This window comes from Nomascus leucogenys, chromosome 14 (assembly GCF_006542625.1).
Source record: "Nomascus leucogenys isolate Asia chromosome 14, Asia_NLE_v1, whole genome shotgun sequence".
NCBI lineage: Eukaryota > Metazoa > Chordata > Mammalia > Primates > Hylobatidae > Nomascus > Nomascus leucogenys.
Window position 1 is genome coordinate 45,532,679 of NC_044394.1, and position 24,742 is coordinate 45,557,420.

General features: G+C 37.6%; 1 protein-coding gene across 1 annotated transcript in view; it reads left to right on the forward strand.

Moving 5' to 3' along the window:
- Positions 1-22,398, forward strand: part of LOC100597632 (EF-hand domain-containing family member C2) — a 189,040-nt gene extending 166,642 nt beyond the window's left edge. Inside the window, exons 16-17 of the mRNA XM_030827088.1 lie at positions 19,803-19,953; positions 22,307-22,398. Coding sequence (XP_030682948.1) covers positions 19,803-19,953; positions 22,307-22,398 — 243 coding nt within the window. The remainder of the gene's footprint in view (positions 1-19,802; positions 19,954-22,306) is intronic.
- The last annotated feature ends 2,344 nt before the right edge of the window (positions 22,399-24,742 follow it).

Below are 24,742 nucleotides of genomic sequence, written 5' to 3' on the forward strand. Positions count from 1 at the left end.
TACATCAAACCAACTATTCATCAGTCTCCTAGCTTCCTGAGCACCACTTTACATCTGTGTAAAGCCAACAATAGAGGAAATGCTTGTTATGACCTCACTATAATATTAAAATCCAGAGGAGCTGATAGCTTGGTGAAAACATAAAAATGCATTCTCCTTTAGAAATACTTCCACCAAAGTCATCTTTGTTTCTTTTTTCCTACTTTGCCTATACAACAAGAACCTCTGACTGAAATAGGAACTTGATAAAATTACTTTTGCCTGCTTTTTTCTTCTGTGCTACCACTTTTCATTATTGCTGTTAGGCCACCCGTTGAATAAAGAACAGGAGCTGAACGGCCATTTCAGGTGCCTGCGAATACCCCCAGTTTTAATTATGACTGGAGCTAGGAGAGTGAGAAGGGAAGTGGCAAAAGATGACCATTTTAGAGGGGAGTCGGGACAAAAATAGGGACCACCTTGTGTGTGTGACCCGTTGAAGAGTTTGCACTTCATCCCAAGGGAATGAGAAGTTTCTGAAATATTTTAATCTGGGGAATGGAAAGATCATGTCTGTATTTAAAAATCTCTGGCTGCTTTGTGTGTGTGAACTCTAAGAGTGAGTTTGGCGGCAAGAAGACTGATCAGGAGACTGTTGCCAGAGAAGTGATGGGTAGTTTAGATTAATGTAATGTTGGTGAGAAGTGGAGGGATTCACGATGGATTTGGGATGTTGGAGATGAGGGAGAAGAAATAAAAATTATGACTGTTTCATTTTCACAGCTGGATAGATGGTGTTGCCTTTCGTTGTGCTGGGATACATGAGAGAAAAATCAAGTGAAGGGAGAATATCAAAAATTCTGCTTTGGGCATGCTGAATTAGGGTGCTTGTGGAACTGATAAGTGGCCATGTTAAGGCAGCTGGATTAACAGGTCTGAATCTCAGCAGAATGGCCTGGGCTGGAGATGCATATTTGGGAATCATCAGAGTATGGATGGTAATTGTGAGTTTGGATAAGGGTACCCAGGGGAGGCATGTTGTCTGAGAACCATAGTGCCTGGCATATTACTAACAGTAATAACTTTCTAAAAACTAGCTTTATTGACTTAACAGTGAACTGCACATATTTAAGTATACAATTTGATGAGTTCGTATATATATATATATATATATATATATATATATATATACACACACACACACGACACATCACCCCAACCAAGATAATAAATTGTTAAATTAAACTAAATTTGGCCTGAGGCTGCCTTCCTACTTTGACTCCTAACTTAATGAACTGTAAATAACTGAAAGCCTGACTTAGGAGTGTCAGAGACATTTGAACCAGAGCGACTTCATCTTGAATAGGGGCTGGGCAAAATAAGGCCAAAACCTATTGGGCTGCATTCCCAGGAGGTTAGGCATTCTTAGTCACAGGATGAGAGAGGAGGTCAGCAGAAGAAACAGGTCACAGAGACCTTGCTGATAAAACAGGATGTGGTAAAAAAGCTGGCCAAAATCCACCAAAACCAAGATGGTGATGAAAATGACCTCTGGTTTCCAACTTCATCCATGTCCCATCCTGCTCAGCAAACTATAGGACAAAAAACCAGACACCGCATGTTCTCATTCATAGATGGGAATTGAACAATGAGAACACGTGGACACAGAAAGGGGAACATCACACACCAGGGCCTGTCGTGGGGTGGGGGGAGGGTGGAGGGATAGCATTAGGAGATACACCTAATGTAAATGACGAGTTAATGGGTGCAGCACACCAACATGGCACATGTATACATATGTAACAAACCTGCACGTTGTGCACATGTACCCTAGAACTTAAAGTATAATAAAAAAAGTGACCTCTGGTCATCATCACTGCTCATTATATGCCAATTATAATGCATTATCATGCTAGAAGACACTCCCACCAGTGCCAGGACAGTTTACAAATGCCATGGTGATATGGTTTGGTTCTGTGTCCCCACCCAAATCTCACCTTGAATTGTAATCCCCATAATCCCCACGTGTCAAGGACAGGACCAGGTGGAGATAATTGGATCATGAGAGACAGTTTCCCCCATGCTGTTCTCATGATAGTGAATCAGTTCTCAAGAGATCTGGCATTTCCCCTGCTTGCACTCAATCTGTCCTGCCGCCATGTGAAGAAGGTACCTGCTTCTCCTTTGCCTTACACCATGATTGTACGTTTCCTAAGGCCTCCCTAGCAATGGGGAACTGTGAGTCAATTAAATCTCTTCCCTTTATGTATTACCCAGGCTCAGGTCTTTCTTCATAGCTGCATAAAAATGGACTAATAAACATGTCAACATCCGAAAGTTACCCTATATGGTCTAAAAAGGGTAGGGACCCCCAGTTCTGGGAAATCTCCTTTCCTTTCCCAGAAAACTCATGAATAATCCACCCCTTGTTTGGCATATAATCAAGAAATAACTCTAAGTATACTCAATTGAGCAGCCCATGCCACTGCTCTGCCAATAGAGTAGCCGTTCTTTTATTCTTTACTTTCTTATTAAACTTGCTTTCACTTTATGTACTCATATCAAATTCTTCCTTGCATGAAGTCCAAGAACCCTCTCTTGGCATCTGGATTGGGACCCCTTTCCAGTAACAAAACTTTAAAGGAGATTTGAAGTCCTCAGAGGCAAGGTCTCTCTGACCCTCTCCTGCCCTCCTCTCTCTATCCCCAGTTTTCTCCTAGAAAAGTGTCATAGAAACCAGAATTCCTCTTCCCCAAGGCAGGTCATAGAACCTAGAAAGGTCATTCTCTGACCTTCCCCCTTTTCCCTTGGAGACCCTCATGTGACAGGTGTCCTGTCCTATGCCCAGAGCAAAGAAATGCTCCACAGAGAGGCCAAAAAGCATATGAATGGACAGGCCTTACTGAGCTTCCCCCTTCAGTCCATTACCATTAGAGTGTACCCTTTTGTCCAATCACATTTCCACACAGCTGTCAATTCTTCATCAAACCTAAGCGTAAAAATAGTTTGTCCTGGGTCTTTGGGTCTGAAGGCTCCCATGCCACAAAGAACCTTGATTAAATACATTTGTTACACTTTTCTCTTGTTAACCTGTCTTTTGTTATAGTAGTGTTGGCCATGACTCTTATGGTGAGGAAAGGTAGTACACATTTCTTTTTTTTTTTTTTTTTTTTTTTTGAGACGGTGTCTTGCTCTGTCACCCAGGCTGGAGTGCAGTGGCGCAATCTCGGCTCACTGCAAGCTCTGCCTCCCAGGTTCACGCCATTCTCCTGCCTCAGCCTCTCCGAGTAGCTGGGACTACAGGTGCCCGCCACCACGCCCAGCTAATTTTTTATATTTTTAGTAGAGACGGGGTTTCACCGTGGTCTCGATCTCCTGACCTCGTGATCCGCCTGCCTCGGCCTCCCGAAGTGCTGGGATTACAAGCGTGAGCCACCATGCCTGGCCACATTTTTTTTTTTTTTTTTTTTGAGGGTAGTACACATTTTTACCCCTACACTTGTTATGGTTAATCTTTCAAATTTTAGCCATTCTAATAGCTGTGCAGTAGTACAGTCAATTCTTCATCTCCATGGGTTCCACATATGTTGATTCAACCAATGCAGGTAGAAAACATTTTTTAAAAATTGCATTTGTACTGACATGCACAGACGTTTTTGCCTTGTCATTTTCTAAACAATGCAGTATAACAATCATTTACATGGTGCTCACATTGTATTAGGTATTGTAAGTAATCAAGAGATGATTTAAGGTATATGGGAGGAAGTGTATAGGTTATATGTAAACACCTATGCCACTTTGTATATCAGGGACTTGAACATCCACAAATTTGGGTAATCTGCAGGAGGTCCTGGCGCCAATCCTCCACAGATATCAAGGAAAGACTGTAGCTCATTGTGATTGTTTATATTCTTCTTATTAAGTTTTGAGAGTTCCTTATATGTTCTGAACACAGGCTTTTTATCTGATGTGTGATTTCCAAATATTTTATCTCGGACTATAGTTGTCTTTACATTTTCTTTTTTTTTATATGGATGTTAGATATTTTGTTATAGTACCACAGGTTCCTGATTTGTTTTGTTTTGTTTTGTTTTGTTTTTGTTTTTTCCAGTCGGTTTTATCTCTGCCCTTTTTTATTATACTTTAACTTTTAGAGTACATGTGCACAATGTGCAGATTTGTTACATATGTATACACGTGCCATGTTGGCGTGTTGCACCCATTAACTCTTCATTTAACATTAGGTATATCTCCTAATGCTATCCCTCCCCCCTCCCCCCACCCCACAACAGGCCCCAGTGTGTGATGTTCCCCTTTCTGTGTCCACATGTTCTCATTGTTCACTTCCCACCTATGAGTGAGAACATGCGGTGTCTGGTTTTTGGTCCTTGCGAGTTTGCTGAGAATGATGGTTTCCAGCCTCATCCATCTCCCTACAAAGGACATGAACTCATCCTTTTTTATGGCTGCATAGTATTCCATGGTGTATATGTACCACATTTTCTTAATCCAGTCTATCACTGTTGGACATTTGTGTTGGTTCGAAGTCTTTGCTGTTGTGAATAGTGCCGCAATAAGCATATGTGTGCATGTGTCTTTATAACAGCATGTTTTATAATCCTTTAGGTATATACCCAGTAATGGGATGGCTGGGTCAAATGGTATTTCTAGTTCTAGATCCCTGAGGAATCACCACACTGACTTCCACAGTGGTTGAACTAGTTCACAGTCCCACCAACAGTGTAAAAGTGTTCCTATTTCTCCACATCTTCTCCAGCACCTGTTGTTTCCTGACTTTTTAATGATCGCCATTCTAACTGGTGTGAGATGGTATCTCATTGTGGTTTTGATTTGCATTTCTCTGATGGCCAGTGATGATGAGCATTTTTTCATGTGTCTTTTGGCTGCATAAATGTCTTCTTTTGAGAAATGTCTGTTCATATAATTCGCAAGGACTTCATGTCTAAAACACCAAAAGCAATGGCAACAAAAGCCAAAATTGACAAATGGGATCTAATTAAACTAAAGAGCTTCTGCACAGCAAAAAAAACTACCACCAGAGTGAACAGGCAACCCACAGAATGGGAGAAAATTTTTGCAATCTACTCATCTGACAAAGGGCTAATATCCAGAATCTACAATGAACTCAAACAAATTTACAAGAAAAAAACAAACAACCCCATCAAAAAGTAGGTGAAGGATATGAACAGACACTTCTCAAAAGTCTTTACATTTTCTTAACAGGGTCTTTTGGAAGGCAAAAGGTTTTAATTCTGATGAAGTCTATTTTATTAATTTATTCTTTCATGGATTATGTTGTTGGTGTTATACTTAATAAATCTTTGTATAAACCAAGTTCACAAAGGTTTTTTTCTGTGTTTCCTTCTAGAAGTTTTGTAGTTTTAGGTTTTTCATTTAAGTCTATAATGCATTTCAAGTTCATTTTTGTATACAGTACAAAGTGTGGCTCCAAGTTTATTTTTTTGTATATGGATATCCAATTGTTATAGCATCATCTGTTGAAAAATTAACATGTCTTCACAGAATTGACTGTTGCAGAAAATCAGTTGTCAATTATGTGTGGATCTATATCTGGATTTTCTATTCTGTTCTACTGATTTATGTGCTGATCTTTACATTAATGCAACACTGTCTTGTTTACTATAGCTTTTTAATAAGCCTTGAAATCAGTAGCATTAATTCTCCAACTTTGTTCTTTGCATAGTAATTTTGGCTATTCTAGATCTTTTACAATTTCTTATGTATCAGCTTGTCAATTCTAAAATCATGGTAGGGATTTTTATTGGGATTGTACTGAATCTACAGACCAATTTGAAGAGAATTGTTATCTTAATAATATTGAGTCTTCTGGCACATGAACACAGTATATCACTCTGTTTATTTAAAGCTTCTTTATCTCAGTAATGTTTTGTAGTTTCCAGTGAGCAGGTATTGCACATATTTGACAGATTCCTTGCTAAGTATTTCAAATTTGTTAATGCCAATGTAAATGGTAATTTTTGAAAATTTTAATTTTTGATTGTTGCTAGAAGATAATATACATTTTTAATTTATTTGATTTTTTACATTGATCTTGTATCCTTCAACCTTAATAAACTCATTTATTAGTCTTGCAGCTTTTTTTTAGACATCATCAGATTTTTCACATGGATGATACAAATAGACAATCATAGATGATCAGATTTTTCATATAGATGATATTAGTCCATGAATAAAGTTTTACTTCTTCATTTCAAATATGAATGCCTTTTATTTCCTTTTCTTGTCTTATTGCACTGGCTAGAACTTCCAGTACAACACTGAATAGAGATGATTAGGGTGGACATCCCTTTCTTGTCACTGAACTTAGAAGGACAGCATTCACTGTTTCAACATTAAGTATGATGTTAGCTGTAGGATGTTAGTAGACATCCTTTATCAGGCTTAGCAAGCTCCCTACTATTTCTATTTTGCTGAGAGATTTTATCAGGAATGGATTTTGGATTTTGTTAAACACTTTGCTGCATCTGTTAAGAGAATCATATTTTTCTTTTTAAATCTAGTAATTATTTAATATAGTAAATGGCTAATTTTTAATTTTTTTATTAAGATAAAATTCACATAAAATTAACCATTTTAAATTGTAAAATATAGTGGCATTTAGTACATTCACAATGTTGTGGTACCACCACCTCTAGTTCCAAAATATTTTTATCACCACAAAAGGAAACCCCATACCCATGAAGCAGTCATTCTCTATACCTCTTGCCCTCAGCCCCCTGGCAACCACTAATCTCCTTTCTGTCTTTATCAATTTACTTACTCTAAATATTTCATATAAATCGAATCATGCAGTATATGATGACCTTTGTATCTGGCTTCTTTTGCTTAGCATGATGTTTTTGGTCATCCATGTTGTAGCATGTATTGCTACTTCATTTCTTTTTGTGGCTGAACAATATTTGATTGTATGGATTTACCACAATTTGTATATCCATTCACGCATCAGTGGACATTTGGGTTCTTTTCACCTTTTGGCTTTTATGAACAGTGCTGCTATATAAACATGTGCACATGTATTTTGTTTGAGTACTAGTTTTCAGTTCTTTTGAGTATATACCTAGGAGTAGAAGTCTAGGGTCATATAGTCATTCTCCATTTAACTTTTTGAGGAACTGCCAAATTGTTTTCCATAGTGACTGAACTATTTCATATTCCCACCTTAAATGTATGAGGGTTCCAGTGTCTTCACATCTTCACCAACACATGTTATTTTCCATTTTTTAAAATAGCTATCCTGCTGCATGTGAACTGGTAGCTCATTTGATTTGTATTTCCCTAAAGACTAATGATGTTGAGCATCTTTTCTGTGTTTTTTGGCCATTTGTAAATTTTCTTTAGAGAAATGACTACTTGAATCCTTTGTCCACTTTTTAATTGAAAATGACATTGAATTTTGAATATGAAAATTCTGAAACCAACTGTGCATTACTGGAATAAAGCCTATTAGGTCACGATGTGTTATCCTTCTTATAAATTGCTGGATTCAATTTGCTGAAATTTTGTTTAAACTTTTTCTCCTATGATAATCTATGAAGGACATTAATCCGTAGTTTTCTTGTCATGTCTTTGTCTGGTTTTGGTTTCGTGATAATGTTGGCCTCATAGAATAAGTTGGGAAATATTCCTTCCTTTTCAATTTTATGAAAGAGTTTGTATAGAATTGGTATTATTTCTTCCTTAAACATTTAGTAGAATTTACTAGTGAAGCAATCTGGTAGACAGTTGCTCCTGGGGAGGGGATTTATGACAATTGAGTTCTTTTGGGAGGCACTGCTTTTAGGCAGAGAAAGTTTTTCAGGAACTCAAATGCCTTCAGCTCAAAATAACTTTTATGCCACAGTGGCTTATTCTGGACCCTTTCATTGTAACTCTTCAATTTGTTATTATATTGGTTTTTCAGGGTTTGCAGTATATGCCTTTAACTTAGCACAATCTACCTTCCAATGATGTATGGTGTAGTATAGTAATCTTAAAATAGTATACATCCATTTCTCCCCTATTAAATTTCGTGCTATTATTACCTTACTTTTCATATGTTTTAAGCCCCACACTGCATTGCTATTTTTATTTAATAGTCAATTATCTTTTAAAGAGATTTAAATAGCAAGAAAAAACTAATGTAGTTATCTATGTAGTTACCATTTCTTTTGCCTTTTAATCCTTTGTGCAGATCCATATTTCCATTTGGTATCATTTCTCTTGTGCCTAAAATACTTCGTTTAACATTTCTTGTAGTATGGGTCAGTTGGTGATGAATTATTTTGCTTTCTTTTAAAATGTCTTAAAATATATTTATTTTGCTTTCATTTTAGAAAGATACTTTCACAGGATATAAATGCCCAAGTTGAAAGTTTCTTCTTTCTATATTTTAAGTACATTGCTCCCCTTATTTCTGGCTTACATTGTTTCACACGAGAAATCTGTCAACTTTATTTTTGTCCCTCTGTATGTAATACATGTTTTCTTTTTGGTTAATTTCAACTTTTTCTATTTATCACTAGTTTTAAACAATTTGTTTATGATGAGCCTTGGGCTAGTTTTCTTGTGCTTGGGATTTGTTGAGCTTCTTGGTTCCTTATAGTTTTCATAAAATTTGGAAAATGTTTGGCTACCATCTTTTCTTCAAGTGCCTTTTTTTTTTTTTTTTTTGAGACAGAGTTTTGTTTTTGTTGCCCAGCTGGCATGCAATGGCACGGTCTCAGCTCACTGCAGGCGCCACCTCCTGGGTTCAAGTGATTCACCTCCTTAGCCTCCCAAGTAGCTGGGATTACAGGTGCCTGCCAACACGCCCAGCTAATTTTTATATTTTTAGTAGAGACAGGGTTTCACCATGTTGACCAGGCTGGTCTTGAACTCCTGACCTCAGGTGATCTGCTTGCCTCAGCCTCCCCAAGTGCTGAGATTACAGGCATGAGCCACTGCACCTGGCCCAAGTGCTTTTTCAGTTACCACTCCTCTCTTTTCCATTGGTCACTCCTATTACATATATATTAGGCTGCTTAAAGCTGTCCCATGGTCACTGATGCTTTGTTCACTCTTCTCATTTGTGTGTGTGTGTGTGTGTGTGTGTGTGTGTGTGGTTCATATTGGATAGTGTCTTTTGCTTAGTCTTCAAGTTCGTTAATAATTTTTTCTGTAATATCTAATCTGCCATTAATCCCACTCACTATATTTTTCATCTTGTACTGTACATGGTGTTAGATTTAGGTCTTTTTATATCTTTAATGTCCCTACTTAACATGCTCAGTTTTTCCTCTAGCTTCATGTATATATGGAATAAAGTTATAATAATGGTTCAAATATCCTTATCTACTAATTTTATCATCTAAGCAATTTCCCTGTCTGTTTTGAGTGATTTTTCTCCCCATTATGGATAATATCTTCCTGCTTTTTGCATGCTTGCTAATTTTTTTTAGATGCCAAAATTTAGACCTTTATTTTGTGGTGTGCTGAATATATTTGCATTCTCTTAAACAGTTGTGAGCTTGTTCTAGGGTATGGTTAAGTTACATGGAAACAATTTCCTTCTTTAAGGTCATGCTTTTAAGCTTTGTTAGGCAAGACAAGAGCAGCCTTTAGTTAAGGGCTAATTTTTTCCCAATACTGAAGCAAACCCTTCTTAGCACTCTACCCAATTCTTCATAATTAGTAAAGTTTTTGACTCTGACTGATGGGAACAAGAATGTGGTAGGCAGAATTCTAAGATGCCTGCCAGTGACCCATACCTTTATATAATCCCTTCCCATTTGAATATGGTTATGAATCATGAATATGATAGGATAGTCACTACCATAATTATGTTATGTGGCACAATTGATTTGAGAAAGACTGGGCCAGGCACAGTGGCTCATACCTGTAATCCTAGCCACTTGACGTTGGGAGGCCAAGTCAGGTGGATCACTTGAGGCCAGGAATTCGAGACCTGGGAGACAGAGTGAGACTCCATCTCAAAAACAAAAAACAAAACAAAACAAAAAAACAGTAGTTATATAATTTTTAGTTGGTAGTGTTCTAGTTCTAGTGCCTGTTCTAGTGGCAATTTAGTTGCTAGTGTTCTAAACATTTTTCTCTTTGGCTTCATATGTATGATAATTCTACTTCTTGCTAGTTTCCACAGTGTTTAGCATGATGCCTTATATAGTAAGCACCCAATAAATGCTTGATTTGATATTTTAAATTTGATTTTTTAAAACCATTTATTTTCAGTGAACTTTCAGAATTACTGTGGGTACTATTTCACATTAGTTTTCAAAAGTATAATTGCATAACTACATCAAACTAGATTAATATATGCATATATACATGTCAATATTCTATGTTGTCATATTACGCTGGCTTCCCCTAAGAGCAGATCCTAAGATTAAGTCTTGTTGTCAGGTAGTTTATTTAGAGGTGTGATTCCAGGAAGCAGTTGTGCACAAGAAGCACAGTGGAACAGGGAAGGAAGAAAAGAGCCAATCCAAGAAAAATAGAGTTGGCCACCACTATAGAAGATTGGTGCTCACTGCACCTGGGATCTCTTATAAAGTGTTAAGAAATGGGTCTCAGAAGTGTCTCCTCAACAGTCAAAGGAGGAAATCAGTTATCTATTGGCCCCTGTTCCCCACTGGTCAAGAGCAGCTCCATGTGTGTTAAACTCCCTCACACTTTCTGGTTGTCTATGTCTAATACAGAGGAGGTTCCTAGTGATGGACCCAAGCCCCAGGAAAGGAAGTGAGAAGTGTATGGAACCAGCCAAGGAGAGGCACTGTCCAATTGCAGCCATGTGAAGCCAGTCAAAGTGTGAATGGAACTGGGTGCTGCAGCAATGCCTGGAGTAAAGGGAGAAGCTAAGAGGATTTTGGAATGGTATAGAGGAGTTGTCCAACATACATAATGTTCTGTAAGTTATTTAACAATTTAATCCACTCCTGGTTTCTAATAGTCTTTTAAATTGATATCCACATGATTTCAAGTATCCTCAAGCTGCGGAAGGACTTCCAAGGAAGTGATGAGAATAAGCCACTGAGTGGAATACACCCAAATTATCAATAATATTCTTGAAATAATGATTTTTAAAAGTATTACTGTTCATTAGAGTTCTGCTTCAATCCAAGATATAGTATGGGGGACCAGAATTATCCTTTTGCCTGAAACAACTAAAAAACTGTTCAAGATATATGAAACAATTATTTTCAAGACACTGGGCCGGGCGCGGTGGCTCACGCTTGTAATCCCAGCACTTTGGGAGGCCAAGGCGGGCGGATCACGAGGTCAGGAGATCGAGACCACGATGAAACCCCGTCTCTACTAAAAATACAAAAAAAAAATTAGCCAGGCGCGGTGGCGGGCGCCTGTAGTCCCAGCTACTCAGAGAGGCTGAGGCAGGAGAATGGCGTGAACCCGGGAGGCGGAGCTTGCAGTGAGCCGAGATTGCGCCACTGCACTCCAGCCTGGGCGAAAGAGCGAGACCCTGTCTCAAAAAAAAAAAAAAAAAAAAAAAGACACTGGACTTCAGGCAATGAAGGAGAGTGATCCATGAGAAAGAGGAAAGTGGTGAACCTCACTTTTGCTCTAGATGATTGCCTAGAGAGAGTTTCTTGCCAACGTTGAGGAAAGAGGTAAACCAAGTAGAATATAGCAGACCCCATGACTACAGGAGATGAGGCCAAGAGTCTAAGAGTACCCAGAGAGCTAGAGTTCACAGGACAGATTATTTGAGAGGAGAGAATTGCACAGTGATAGAACTTCAAAGATCTGTAGGGGCCTCCTCACATATTTAGCTGAGTACTGAGCAGTGCGTGTGTGCAAGGAAACTACCCAAGACTGGGGAAAGAAGCACCTGAAAGGATTAGAATAATACTTGGTACACAAAGGTATTAATAATGCCTATTCTCAACAAATTGTCTGCAAAGTCTTATAAGTCATGAATTATTGTACCCAGAACGTCTTGCCTCAGTAATGCGGAATAATTAACCCTAGATGAAACATGGTGTTATCCCACCTAACAAATTTCAAAAGCAAGACCGAAAAGGATCAAACTGTTTCCAAGTAATTTAGCCATGTCTTAGAAAAAAAGCTGAAGAATATCTATAGGAATACATAAATATCCAGCACTTAAAAAGGTAAAATTCACAAGGTACCATATCCAGCAAAAAAATTACCAGGCATGGACAGGAAAGGAAACTTCAACTCACAATGAGGAAAAAAATCAACACGAACTGATCTAGACCTGACATAGATGTTATAATTAGCCGACAAGGACAATCAAACAGCTATTATAACTATCATCCATATGATCAAAAAGTTAATGAGAGATATAGAAGATAAGAAAAGGCTGGAATTCTGATAAAAACTACAGTGTGTGAGGTGAGATGAAAAATACCATAAATGTGATTCATGGGAGATTAGACTTTGCAGAAGAAAAGCTTAGCAATAGAAATCCCAAAATGAAGCTCTAAGAGTAAGAAGATTGTAAAAAAAAAAATTAAAAAAATAAAGAAAAAAGAATGAGCACAGCAGTGAACTGTGGGACAACTTAAGGCATTCTAATGTGTGATTATAGTAGCAGAGGCAGAAGAAAGACAGGGAAATAATGACCTAAAGTTTTTCAAATTTCATAAAAACTAGAAACATATGAATCCAAGAATATTAAAAAACAAGCACAAGAAATATTACGAAAAATCAGACCAAGGAACATCATAAACTGCTCAAAACTAGATATAGATTGAAAATCTTAGAAGCAGCCACAGAAAAATTATGTGTTATGGACAGAGGAACAAAAATAAAGATTTCAGCAGATTTTTCTTCAGAAACAATGCGAGCAAAAAGATAGTGGACCAGCTGGGCACCGTGGCTCACGCCTGTAATCCCAGCACTTTGGGAGGCCAAGACGGGTGGATCACAAGGTCAGGAGATCAAGACCATCCTGGCTAACACGGCAAAACCCCATCTCTACTAAAAATACAAAAAATTAGGAGAGCGTGGTGGCAGGCATCTGTAGTCCCAGCTACTCGGGAGGCTGAGGCAGGAGAATGGTGTTAACCTGGGAGGCAGAGCTTTCAGTGAGCCGAGATTGCACCACTGCACTCCAGCCTGGGCGACAAAGCGAGACTCCATCTCAAAAAAAAATAAAAAAAAGAGAGTGGACCAATATCTTTAAAGTACTGGAAAAGTAAAACTGACAATGTAGAATTCTATGCCCAGTAAAAATATCTTTCAAAAATGAAGGCAGAACAGGTACTCAAATATTTATGCACAAATGTTCTTAGCAGAAAACAACCCAAATGTACATTTATAGATGGATGAGCAAATTATGGCATATATATACTGTGGAATATTATTTAGTCAAAAAAGGATTGAGGTATGGATACATGCTACAACATGGAGGAACCTCAAAAACATGCTAACTAAAAGAAACCAGATACAAAAGGTGACATATTGTATGGCTTTATTGATATGCGATATCCAGAATAGGTTAAGTTCATCAAGACAGAAAGCAGAGTGAGCTGGAGGAAGGAAGGAATGGGGAGTGACTGCTTAATCAAGACAGGGTTTTCTTTGGGGACAATGAAAATGTTTTGGAACTAGGCACAGGTGGTGGTTGTACAACATGGTGAATGTACTAAATGCCACTTAATTTTACACTGTAAAATGGTTAATTTCATGCAATGCAAATTTCACCTCATTAAAAATGTCAGTTGACTATGAACTGGAAGGCTCAATATAATAAAGATGTAAATTCTCCCAAATTGAAATATAAATATAATGCAATTCCCACTAAAAGTTCAGCAATGCTTTTTGTAGATATAGACAAGATTATTTTAAAATTTATATGGAAAAAGAATGGAACTAGAAAAGCTAAAATGATTTTGAAGAAGGTCAAAGTGGAGGAGTCAGTCTATCTGATTTAAATATTTTTATTATATAGCTACAATCATCAAGACTGTTTGGCATTGGTAGGAGCATAGAAACATAGATCATTGGAAGTGGATAGAGAACCCAGAAATAGACTCACACAAATATGATCTGCTGATTTTGACAAAAATACTAAAACAATTTCACCAAGTGGTGCTGAAGTAACTGAACATTTATAGGCAAAAAGAAAAGCCTTGACTTAAGCTTCATGCTTTGTACAAATATCACCTCAAAAAGGGTCATGGACTTAAGGGTAAAATGTAAACACGTAAAAGGTTTAGAAAAAAACCCAGGAGAAAATACTCGGGATAAAGGGTAGGTGAAGAGTTCTTAGACTTAACATCAAAAGTATGATCCATAAAAGAAAAAAAATACATAAATTGGACTTTTAAAATTAAACATTTGCTCTGCAAAAGACCCTATTAAGAGGATGAAGAGACAAGCTACCGACTCAGGGAAAATCTTTGCAAACCATATATGCAACAAAGGATGAGTATCTAGAATATGTAAATTAATCTCAAAACTCAATCCATTACAAAAGTTAAGAACCAACATTTCACCAAAGAGGACATACAGATGAAAAGCACATGAAAAGACATTCAACATCATTTAACCATTGGGGTAACACAAACAAAGTTACAATGCGATATCAATACACATCTATCAGAATGTTTAAAAAAATGAAAATAGCAGCAACATAAAATACTGGCTGGTTGTGGAAAAGCTGGATCACTCATACATTGATAGTGGGAATGTTAAAAGGTACAGCCACTCTGTAAAACAGCTTAATAGTTTCTTTAAACATGTAACTACCATACGACCCAGCAATTTCACTCCTGGGTACAAAACCTATATATGAATGGTTGTAGTAGCTTTATTTACACTAACCCAAACAGCCTAACTGTCCTTCAAAGGGTAAATGGTTAACTGCAGCACCTCCATACTGTGGAATACTACTCAGCAATAAAAAGGAATGAATTGTTGATACAATGTAACAACTTGGATGAGTCTACAGAGAACTACCGTGTGAAAAAAGCCAGTCCCCAAAGATTACATACTGTATTATTCCATTTATACAGAATTCTTGACAAAATTATAGAAATGAAGAACAGATCAGTGGTTGCCAGAGTTTAAAGGGGTAGTGTAGAGGTTGGGAGGAGAGGAAATGGGTGTAGATACAAAAGGGCAAGTGATGAATCCTTGTGATAATGAAAATGCTCTGTCTCTTCACTATCAATGTCAGTATTCTGGTGTGATACAGTACTATAGTTTTCCAAGACGTTACCCATGGGGGACCTGGGTAAGGGCTACATGAGATTTCTCCGTATTATTTCTTACAACTGCATGTTAATCTACTATTATATAAAGATAAAAGGTTAATTTAAAAAAATTTAAAGAAAGGCAAAAATAAAGACTTTTTAAGATGTAGAAAAAATGAAAGCGTTTATCATGAGCAGTTCTCTCCAAATTGATCTATAGATTCATTGTAATCCCAATCACAATGAGAGTAAGCATTTTTGTAGAAATTGACATACTGATTCTAAAATTCAGATGAAATGCAAAGGCAAAAAGAAAATGGCTTCACTTGGGAATTGCACCAAACATTTCATTAAGAAATAATACTTATTCTACATAAACTCTTCCAAAAAAATGAAGAGAATAGAATACTTCCCAACTCATTCTATCAGTTGAATGTTATTCTGATACAAAAACCAGAAAATGATATTTAAAGGAAAAGAAACTACAGATCAATATTCCTCGTGAACATAGATGCAAACTTTTTTTTTTTTTTTTTTTTAGATAGAGTTTTGCTCTGTCTCCCAGGTTGGAGTGCAGTGGTGCGATCTCGGTTCATTGTAAACTCCACCTGCCGGGTTCAAGCCATTCTCCTGCCTCAGCCTCCCAAGTAGCTGGGATTACAGGCATGCGCCACCACACCCAGCTAATTTTTGTATTTTTAGAAGAGATGGGGTTTCACCATGTTGGCCAGGCTGGTCTCGAGCTCCTGACCTCAGGTGATCTGCCCACCTTGGCCTCCCAAAGTGTTGGGATTACAGGCATGAGCCACCACACCCGACCCAAACTTTCTCTTCTAAAAAATTATTTTTCTAATAATTTATTTTGAAGTCTTTTTAAATTTACAGAAACATTGCAAGGACAGTGCAAAGAACTCCTGTATCCCCTTCACACAGATTCTTTCACATTTTATCACATTTGATTCATCACCCTCTCTTTTTATATATACCTGTTCATCTTTTTCTATTTTTTAAAAATTTTAAACAACAGTTTTGTTTGATGCTTCATTTTCAGACATTTTAATATCAGTCATTACATTGACATTCCACGAGCAAAATTTTTCCAGAACAACAGTATGGAATAGTTCTGAATTATGGTATTGCACAGGTAGAAAAAATGTCCATATACCTTTTTAAAAATTTACTTCTTACTCCACCCTAAATGTCTTCTCAAAGAAGGAAGTCTCAAGCTGACTTAATTTATTTTTAGGAAGTTTTTTATAGGCCACCTTAACCAAACTCCTTCAAATAGCTGAGGAAATATAATCGCTGGGAAGCCAAAGGGCTCACCTTCACATGATTCAAAATTTCTTAACATAATTTTAGAAAAATAAATCCAATAATCTATAAAAATGATAATACATCATGACCAAGCAGACTTTAGCTTGGTGCAAATTGGTTTAACATTCAAAAAATCAATGTTAGTAGCAGGTTTTTTAAAATTACATGATTATTTCAATAGATTTCATAAAATAATTTGACAAAATCCAAAATTCCCGATTAAAAACTCCCAGCAAAGTAGAAGGGAACTTCTTCAACATGATAAAAATCACCTACAAAAAACCCTACAGCTAACATCACACTTAAAGGTGAGAGACTGAATGCTTTCCTTCTAAGATCAGGAAAATATGATGTACACTTTCACCACTTCTGCTCAGCATTGTACTGGAGGGTATGCAGATGGCAAATAAGCACACAAAAAGATGCTCAATATGAATAGTTTGAGGAAATGCAAACCAAAACCATAATAAGATAACAATACATACCTAATAGAACATCTCAAATTACATCATCGCAATTGTTGGTGAGGATGTGGAGCAACTGGCATGCTGCTGTTGGGAATGTAAACTAGTACGGCCACCTTGGAAAACAATTTGTTAGTTTCTTAAAATGTTCAACATACACCCTCCTAGCTATTCTACTCCTAGGTATTTACCCAAGAGAAATGAAAGCACATTTCCACACAAAGGCTTACATACAAATGTCATAACAGCTTTATTTATAGGAGTTAAAAACTGGAAACAACCCAAATTTCCAGGTAAATGAATAAATAGCAATATATCCAAAAAATGCACTATTGATACATGTCATGAATATGGATGAATCTCAAAGTAAAAGTGGTTAGTGAAAAACCGGAAATAAAAGCATACATACTATGTGATTTCATTTACATAAGTTTCCAAAGAATGCAAACTTGTCTATACTGACAAAGTGGATTAGTATTGTTCACTGTGTATCAGCTATACTTCAGTAAAGCCGTAAAAGAAACCTGTACAATTTATGGAATATGAATAAAGTCATATTTAAAGATAAACTCATAGCTTAAATTTCTAAAGTATTATATAAAGCACGTGTATAAACAAATTAGATAAAACGCTATCAAAAACTGGAGGAAGAAAAACATGAATTTAAAATCAGAAATAGACTGGGCGCAGTGGCTCACGCCTGTAATCCCAGCACTTTGGGAGGCCGAGGCGGGCGGATCACAAGGTCACGAGATCGAGACCACGGTGAAACCCCGTCTCTACTAAAAAATACAAAAAATTAGCCGGGCGTGGTGGCGGGCGCCTGTAGTCCCAGCTACTCGGAGAGGCTGAGGCAGGAGAATGGCGTGAACCCGGGAGGCGGAGCTTGCAGTGAGCCGAGATTGCGCCACTGCACTCCAGCCTGGGTGAAAGAGCAAGACTCTGTCTCAAAAAAAAAAAAAAAAAAAAAAAAAAAAAAAAAAAAAAAAAAAAAAAAAAAAGTACAAAATATTAGCCGGGCGTGGTGGTGGACACCTGTAGTCCCAGCTAGTCGGGAGGCTGAAGCAGGAGAATCACTTGAACCTGGGAGGTGGAGGTTGCAGTGAGCCAAGATTGCACCACTGCCCTCCAACCTGGTGACAGAGTGAGACTCCATCTCAAAAAAAAAAAACACACAAAAAACAACAAACAAGCAAACAAACAATGAGGAGATTCAATATCTGATTTCTTTCATTGGCTGATAGATTTTTTTCCTTCTTTCCACTAATAATAAGGGATTATTAACCTGTGTCATCATTATACCTCTAACTCTTCTGGCCACCAGACTTGCCTCTCCACTTACTAGATTTTTTTCCCACAAACCTACACCTGTTTAGGTGTTCTCTGTATTAATGAGCAGCATTCACCCAAGCTAAAAACCTGGCTATCAACCTACATTTGTCCATCTTGCCTCACCTCCCACATCCATTAACCACTAAAGTCCTGTTGACCCAACCTCCTAAATCTTTCTTAAATCTGTTCCACTGCCATAGATAGGCTATAACCATTTGTTGCCTAAATTACTCTAATGAATACTTGTTTAGTCTCCTTGCCTCTAGTCTTGCTGCATTCAGTCGCACCGCCAGACTGCCACTCATCAGTCCTTCTGAAATGATGATCTAGTTACATTACTTTGCTTTATTGCGTACCTCTACCCTATACACTGGGAATTTCATCATTTGGTCCCTACCTGCCATGTTTCTCTTCTCGCCATTCAATATGCCCCTCCGTTTCCTGCTCTTCTCTTGGCATTGAAGTCTTATGTAAGATTGCTGGTAGTTCTTGAGCACTGAAGGCTAATTGTTTCATACCCCTGTCAAATTGTTCATGGTGTTTATTTTCTCTCTTGAGAAAGGGAAACCATCAGTGGAATCTCCATTTCTACATAGATTAAGTTACAAATATAGTGGAATTTGTATAGTGGTGTTTCAGATGTCCTGTTCTCTATCAGGCCTTTCCTGTCTTCCTGAGTTACCATATATAATACTTCTAACATAATATCGAAATGATTTAAGAAACTTAGCTATTTACATATGTTTCTCCAATAGACTGAAAACTTTAAGGCCAGTGGTTTATTTATAGTTACATCTTCAAAACCTTTTTTTTTTTTTTTTTTTTGAGATGGAGTCTTGCGCTATCTCCCAGGCTGGAGTGTAGTGGCTCGATTTCAGCTCACTGCAAGCTCCGCCTCCCTGGTTTACACCATTTTCCTGCCTCAGCCTCCTGAGTAGCGGGGACTACAGGTGCCTGCCACCATGCCTGGCTAATTTTTTGTATTTTTAGTAGAGACAGGATTTCACCATGTTAGCCAGCATGGTCTCGATCTCTTGGCCTCGTGATCTGCCCTCCTTCGCCTCCCAGAGTGCTGGGATTACAGGTGTGAGCCACTGCACCTGGCCACATCTTCAGAACTTATATAAGGCCAAGTATGTGAGTGGTGCTTAGTAGACATTTAGTAAATTAATGAAATTTTTCCTCTAGCAGAGATAAAGGGATGTGAACATTAAGCCAATCAAACCCTAAGATAATATGTAACCTGTTTTCAGTATAGTATTCTTGTAGAGAATACTGCCACTTTCTTGATACTATTAATTGATTAATGCAGGAATAGGATCTAGTGTTGGTTTCCTAGTTATTGATTAATTCATTGTTGAGTCTTAATCCATTTCTTCACATTGACAGTAAAAATTATAGAATTTTAGTGAAATTTTTTGAGCAGTCACAATATTGTTGGGGAGTGTCACTGTGTCGTTAACCAGTATTGATGTGTTGTTTGTGTATTCAGGGGTTTCTTTTGTGGGACAGAGTATCAGATGTTGAGAGTTTGGACAAACTCATGAAAACCAAAAACATACCTGAAGCTCACCAAGATGCATTGAAAACTGGTTTTGCAGCAGGTTTTCTGAAAGCGCAAGCACTCTCAAAAAAAACCAGTGGTAAGTTGATTTGAAACTGTCCCTGTTTGAGAAGAATAACTGGAAGGAAGTCATAGTCCTACATTTAAGTTTTAAGTAACTTTTCTAAGACCATCCATCTTTGTATTGATTGAATTCCACCATATTTGTAACTTTATGTAGAAATGGAGATTCTGCTGATGGTTTCCCTTTCTCAAGAGAGAAAACAAATTGAAGAACAGGAAGTGTGAGTGGCTTAATAAAGGTTTTTGTTTCTTTGTTTTGTGTGTGTGTGTGTGTGTGTGTGTGTGTGTGTGTTTTGAGACACAGTCTTGCTTCATCGCCCAAGCCAGGAGTGCAGTGGTGTAATCACGGCTCATAGCAGCCTTAACTTCTTAACTTTCTGGGGTCAAGTGATTCGCTCACCTCAGCCTCCTGAGTAGCTAGGACCACAGGTGTGTGCCACCACATCCAGGTGATTTTTGTAGAGATGTAATCTTGCCATGTTGTCCAGTCTGGTCTTGAACTCCAGGGCTCAAGTGATCCTCCTGCCGTGACCTCTTAAAGTGCTGGGATTATAGGCATGAGCCACCATGCTCAGCCTTAATGAAGTTTTTGATAATAGGGTACTTACAGGAAATCATAGCAGTTATGAAAAAGAATGTCAGATTCCAAAATTGCATGTGATGAAATATGATTTTCAATAACCTAATATTTGCATTTCATTGAGCTGTCATATTTCATTAATGTTATTTGATGTAAGGCTTTTTCTTTCTCTCCTAGATTCCCTAAGATGAACCTGTCTGATTCTCTTCGTTCTGCTGCTATTCAGCATTTATGGACTTTTAAAAAACCCATTTTATCTGGTAAAAGTTTTTTATTAATCTAACTTGTTAGTTTCTTATTCCTTTAAATACATGATTCTATTTAATGCTTAATCTAAACCTTAAAGAAAGAACATATTAATGTTTATAGTTCTAGAAGCTAGGCTTTCATTCCTAGTAGTGGTTACTTTCTCAGATTTTTAGAAAATGATACCTGTCCAGTTATAAAATTTAAAAATTATCCTGACCAACAGGGTGAAAGGAAAATTAATTCATTAATTAATTAATTTGAAAATTACATGGAAGAATTTTAGATTAGCAATACAAGCTGAAATAGCCTTCTATTTCAAAGATAAACTAATAAATTAAATTTATTCAGAAAATCACATTAAATGTTTCCCTTTTTCATAGTTTGCTTATCTGAAATGAAGTAATAGTGTTAGACTTAAGTGTTTCCAATTACCTTTTCAACCACCATGCAGTTTTCACCCTGTGTTCTCTATTCTCTTTATTATTAAGGATATGTACAGATTCTTAAAAAAATATTTTAGTGGGCTAAAACAATTAGTGTCCATTCTAGAATTACTACTTTAAATTTGCTGTCCCAACTTTTGTGTTCTTGATTTATTAAGGATTTCTTCTTACCCCTGTATTTTGCCAACTGATTTTTCATCCTATCTTAAAAGTATTTTTGGGCTTCTTTTTAGGAAATTAGAAATTGCTCAATTTACTCATTTATAACTGCTCTAGTTTGGAAGTTTCTGAGTGGGAAAGATTTAACAAATCCTTGTAATAGTTCTCCAAAATTGATCTCAAATATTTTACTGTCCTATCAGACTTTTTCTGTCTTGGTTGTACTTAATGATGTCATAACTGATAGGTCATTTGAGGGCAAGTAATAACAGTTGTCAGAGGAAGAAGACTACATGGAAAGTGTAATAATGTGTTAAACCTCAATTTTTTATTAGTGTGTGTCAGTATTTTCTGCTAACTTTAAGGCAATATATTTCAAAGTGTAGATCTGTGACCAGTTATATCAGAATAATCTAAGTTTTTGTTAAAAATGCAAATTCTCCTGGGCCCTTTCTCAAATTTACAAACATAGTTCTGTGCTATGGCCTGAGAACCTGCATTTTAACATATTTCTCAAGTGAGTTTTATTCACACCAAAGATTGAGAAATGCTGATTTAAGATTTCTATCATTAGATACTACAATGAGAAGTGGAAAATAATTTTTGATTTTATTAACTGGAAAGTACAAATATGTCTTATTATTTTTTAATTTTTATTTTTTCAAGTTTATTAAGAAAGTAAAGGAATAAAAGAATGGAATGGCTACTCCATAGGCAGAGCAGCTGAAATATGTCTTTTTAATGTGAATCACTTACTCTTTGAAAATGGTTTAGAAATCCAGAAGACCTAGTTTATATTCCTCATTCTGATTTGATATGTGAAGTTGGTTCTCTTAGACATTTAATTTTTCTAGGCTTTGCTTTCTTGCATCTAAAAAGTAAGGTGATTGGAATGTTATTAATCTATCAAATATAAGCATTTCTTTTCTTCCCTTTAGTCTGCTTCTGGACAACAATGGGGCTTGATTCTGCAGTAGATCCTGTCCAGATGAAAAATGTCAGCTTTGAACGTGTTAAAGGCATAAGTTGAGAAGATTGCCTTGCCTTCTTCATACATTCTCTAAGTGATGCTCTGTATAAAGTCCATATTTGATTCTGCAATGTATTCTCTAACAGGTAAAATTGTATCCCAAAGTATTAGAAACATTTGTATTTTGGGATAAATAATAATAGCCAAATATCAAATCTTGCTTTATGACAGGGATTAGTATAATTTATGAAGGAGCAGCCTGGTATAGTGGAGTGAATGTGGACTTCAGAGTCAAGTTGACTAACTTTTGAAATTCATTTTTATACTTATTAGCTATGTAACCTTGAAGAAATTACTTTAGATTCTGACAAATAATGTGTGTGCTTGGCACATAGTAGATAGTTAATAAATGGTCCTTCTTTACCTGTTCCTCTTATTGATCTTTCTAACTCCAGTAGCATCCCGAAGTGCTGGGATTACAGATGTGAGCCACCGTGCCCAGCTGACAATGTATATTTCTTGAATGAATGAATAGAATGGATAAATGCTAGTTTATAGTCAATTAATTTGTTAAATATTTAATGATATCTTTTTATTTTACTTATTTATTTATTTATTTATTTATTTATTTATTTATTTATTTATTCTTGTGATGGAGTCTCTCACTGTTGCCCAGGATGGAGTGCAGTGGAGCAATCTTGGCTCACTGCAACCTCCACCTCCCAGGTTCATGGCATTCTCCTGCCTCAGCTTCCCGAGTACTGGGACTACAGGCACCCGCCACCATGCCTGGCTAATTTTTTGTATTTTTAGTAGAGACAGGGTTTCGTCGTGTTAGCCAGGTTGGCCTCGGTCTCCTGACCTCATGATCCACCCACCTCGGCCTCCCAAAGTGTTGGGATTACAGGCTTGAGCCACCACACTCGGCCTAAATATTTAATAGTATCTGTTAAGTGCTAGACCCTATTTTAGCTGCTGGAATAGAATAATCTCTGCCTTCATAGAGTTTAAATTCTAAAAGCAGGAACTGGACATTTATATGTCATATTAGAATTTAGTAGAATATGTTAAAATGTAATAAAAATGTATGGAGGAAAAAATAGAGCAAGGTAAAGAGGATTAGGAGCTCTGGGAGAAGGATTATAGTTTTAAATGGAATGTTCAGGGTGTGATTGATGGAGAAGGTGACATTTGAAAGAAAATCTGAAGGAGAAGATGGAATAAACTGCATTTATCTTAGAAAAGAACATTTCTGGCAACAGGAACAGATTGAGCAAACGCTCTGAGGTAGTAGGGTGTCTGTTTTGTTCATTTTTGAAAGTAGGACCAATAGGATTTCTTTTTCTTTCTTTCTTTTTTTTTTTGAGACAGAGTCTCCCCGTCACCCAGGCTGGAGTGCAGTGGCACAATCTCGGCTCACTGCAACCTCTGCCTCCCAGGTTCAAGTGATTATCCTGCCTCAGCCTCCCGAGTAGCTGGGATTACAGGCGCCTGCCACCATGCCTGGCTAATTTTGGTATTTTTAGTAGAGATGGGGTTTCACCATGTTGGCCAAGCTGGTCTCGAACTCCTGACCTCGTGATCCGCCCATCTTGGCCTCCAAAAGTGCTGGGATTACAGCCGTGAGCACCGCACCCAACCTTTACTGTGGTATTAAAAGACTGTCAGTGGAACAGATTTGGGGGCCAAAGTTTAGAAATTTAGTTTTAGGTATGTTAAGTGTGAGAAATACAAATGAAAGTGTTGAGTGACTTGGATATACCACTTTGGAGATATGAGAGAGATCTGAGCTAGAACTAAAAATATGAGATTGGAGGGCAGTTCCAAGATGGCTGAATAGGAACAGCTCCAGTCTACAGCTCCCAGGGTGAGTGACGCAGAAGATGGGTGATTTCTGCATTTCCAACTGAGGTACCAGGTTCATCTCACTGGGGCTCATCGGACAGTGGGAGCAGGACAGTGGGTACAGCCCACCGAGTGTCAGCCAAAGCACAGCAAGGCAACTCCTCACCCAGGAAGTGCAAGGGGTCAGGGAATTCCACTTCCTAGCCAAGGGAAGGGGTGACAGATGGCACCTGGAAAATCGGGTCACTCCCACCCTAATACTGCACTTTTCCAATGGTCTTAGCAAAAGGCACACCAGGAGATTATATCCTGCGCCTGGCTCAGAGGGTCCCATGCCCACGGAGCCTCACTCACTGCTAGCACAGCAGTCTGAGATCAAACTGCAAGGTGGCAGTGAGGCTGGGGGAGGGGCACCCACAATTGCCGAGGCTTGAGTAGGTAAACAAAGCATCCAGGAAGCTCGAACTGGGTGGAGCCCACTGCAGCTCAAGGAGGCCTGCCTGCCTCTGTAGACTCCACCTCTAGGGGCAGGGCATAGCCAAACAAAAGGCAGCAGAAA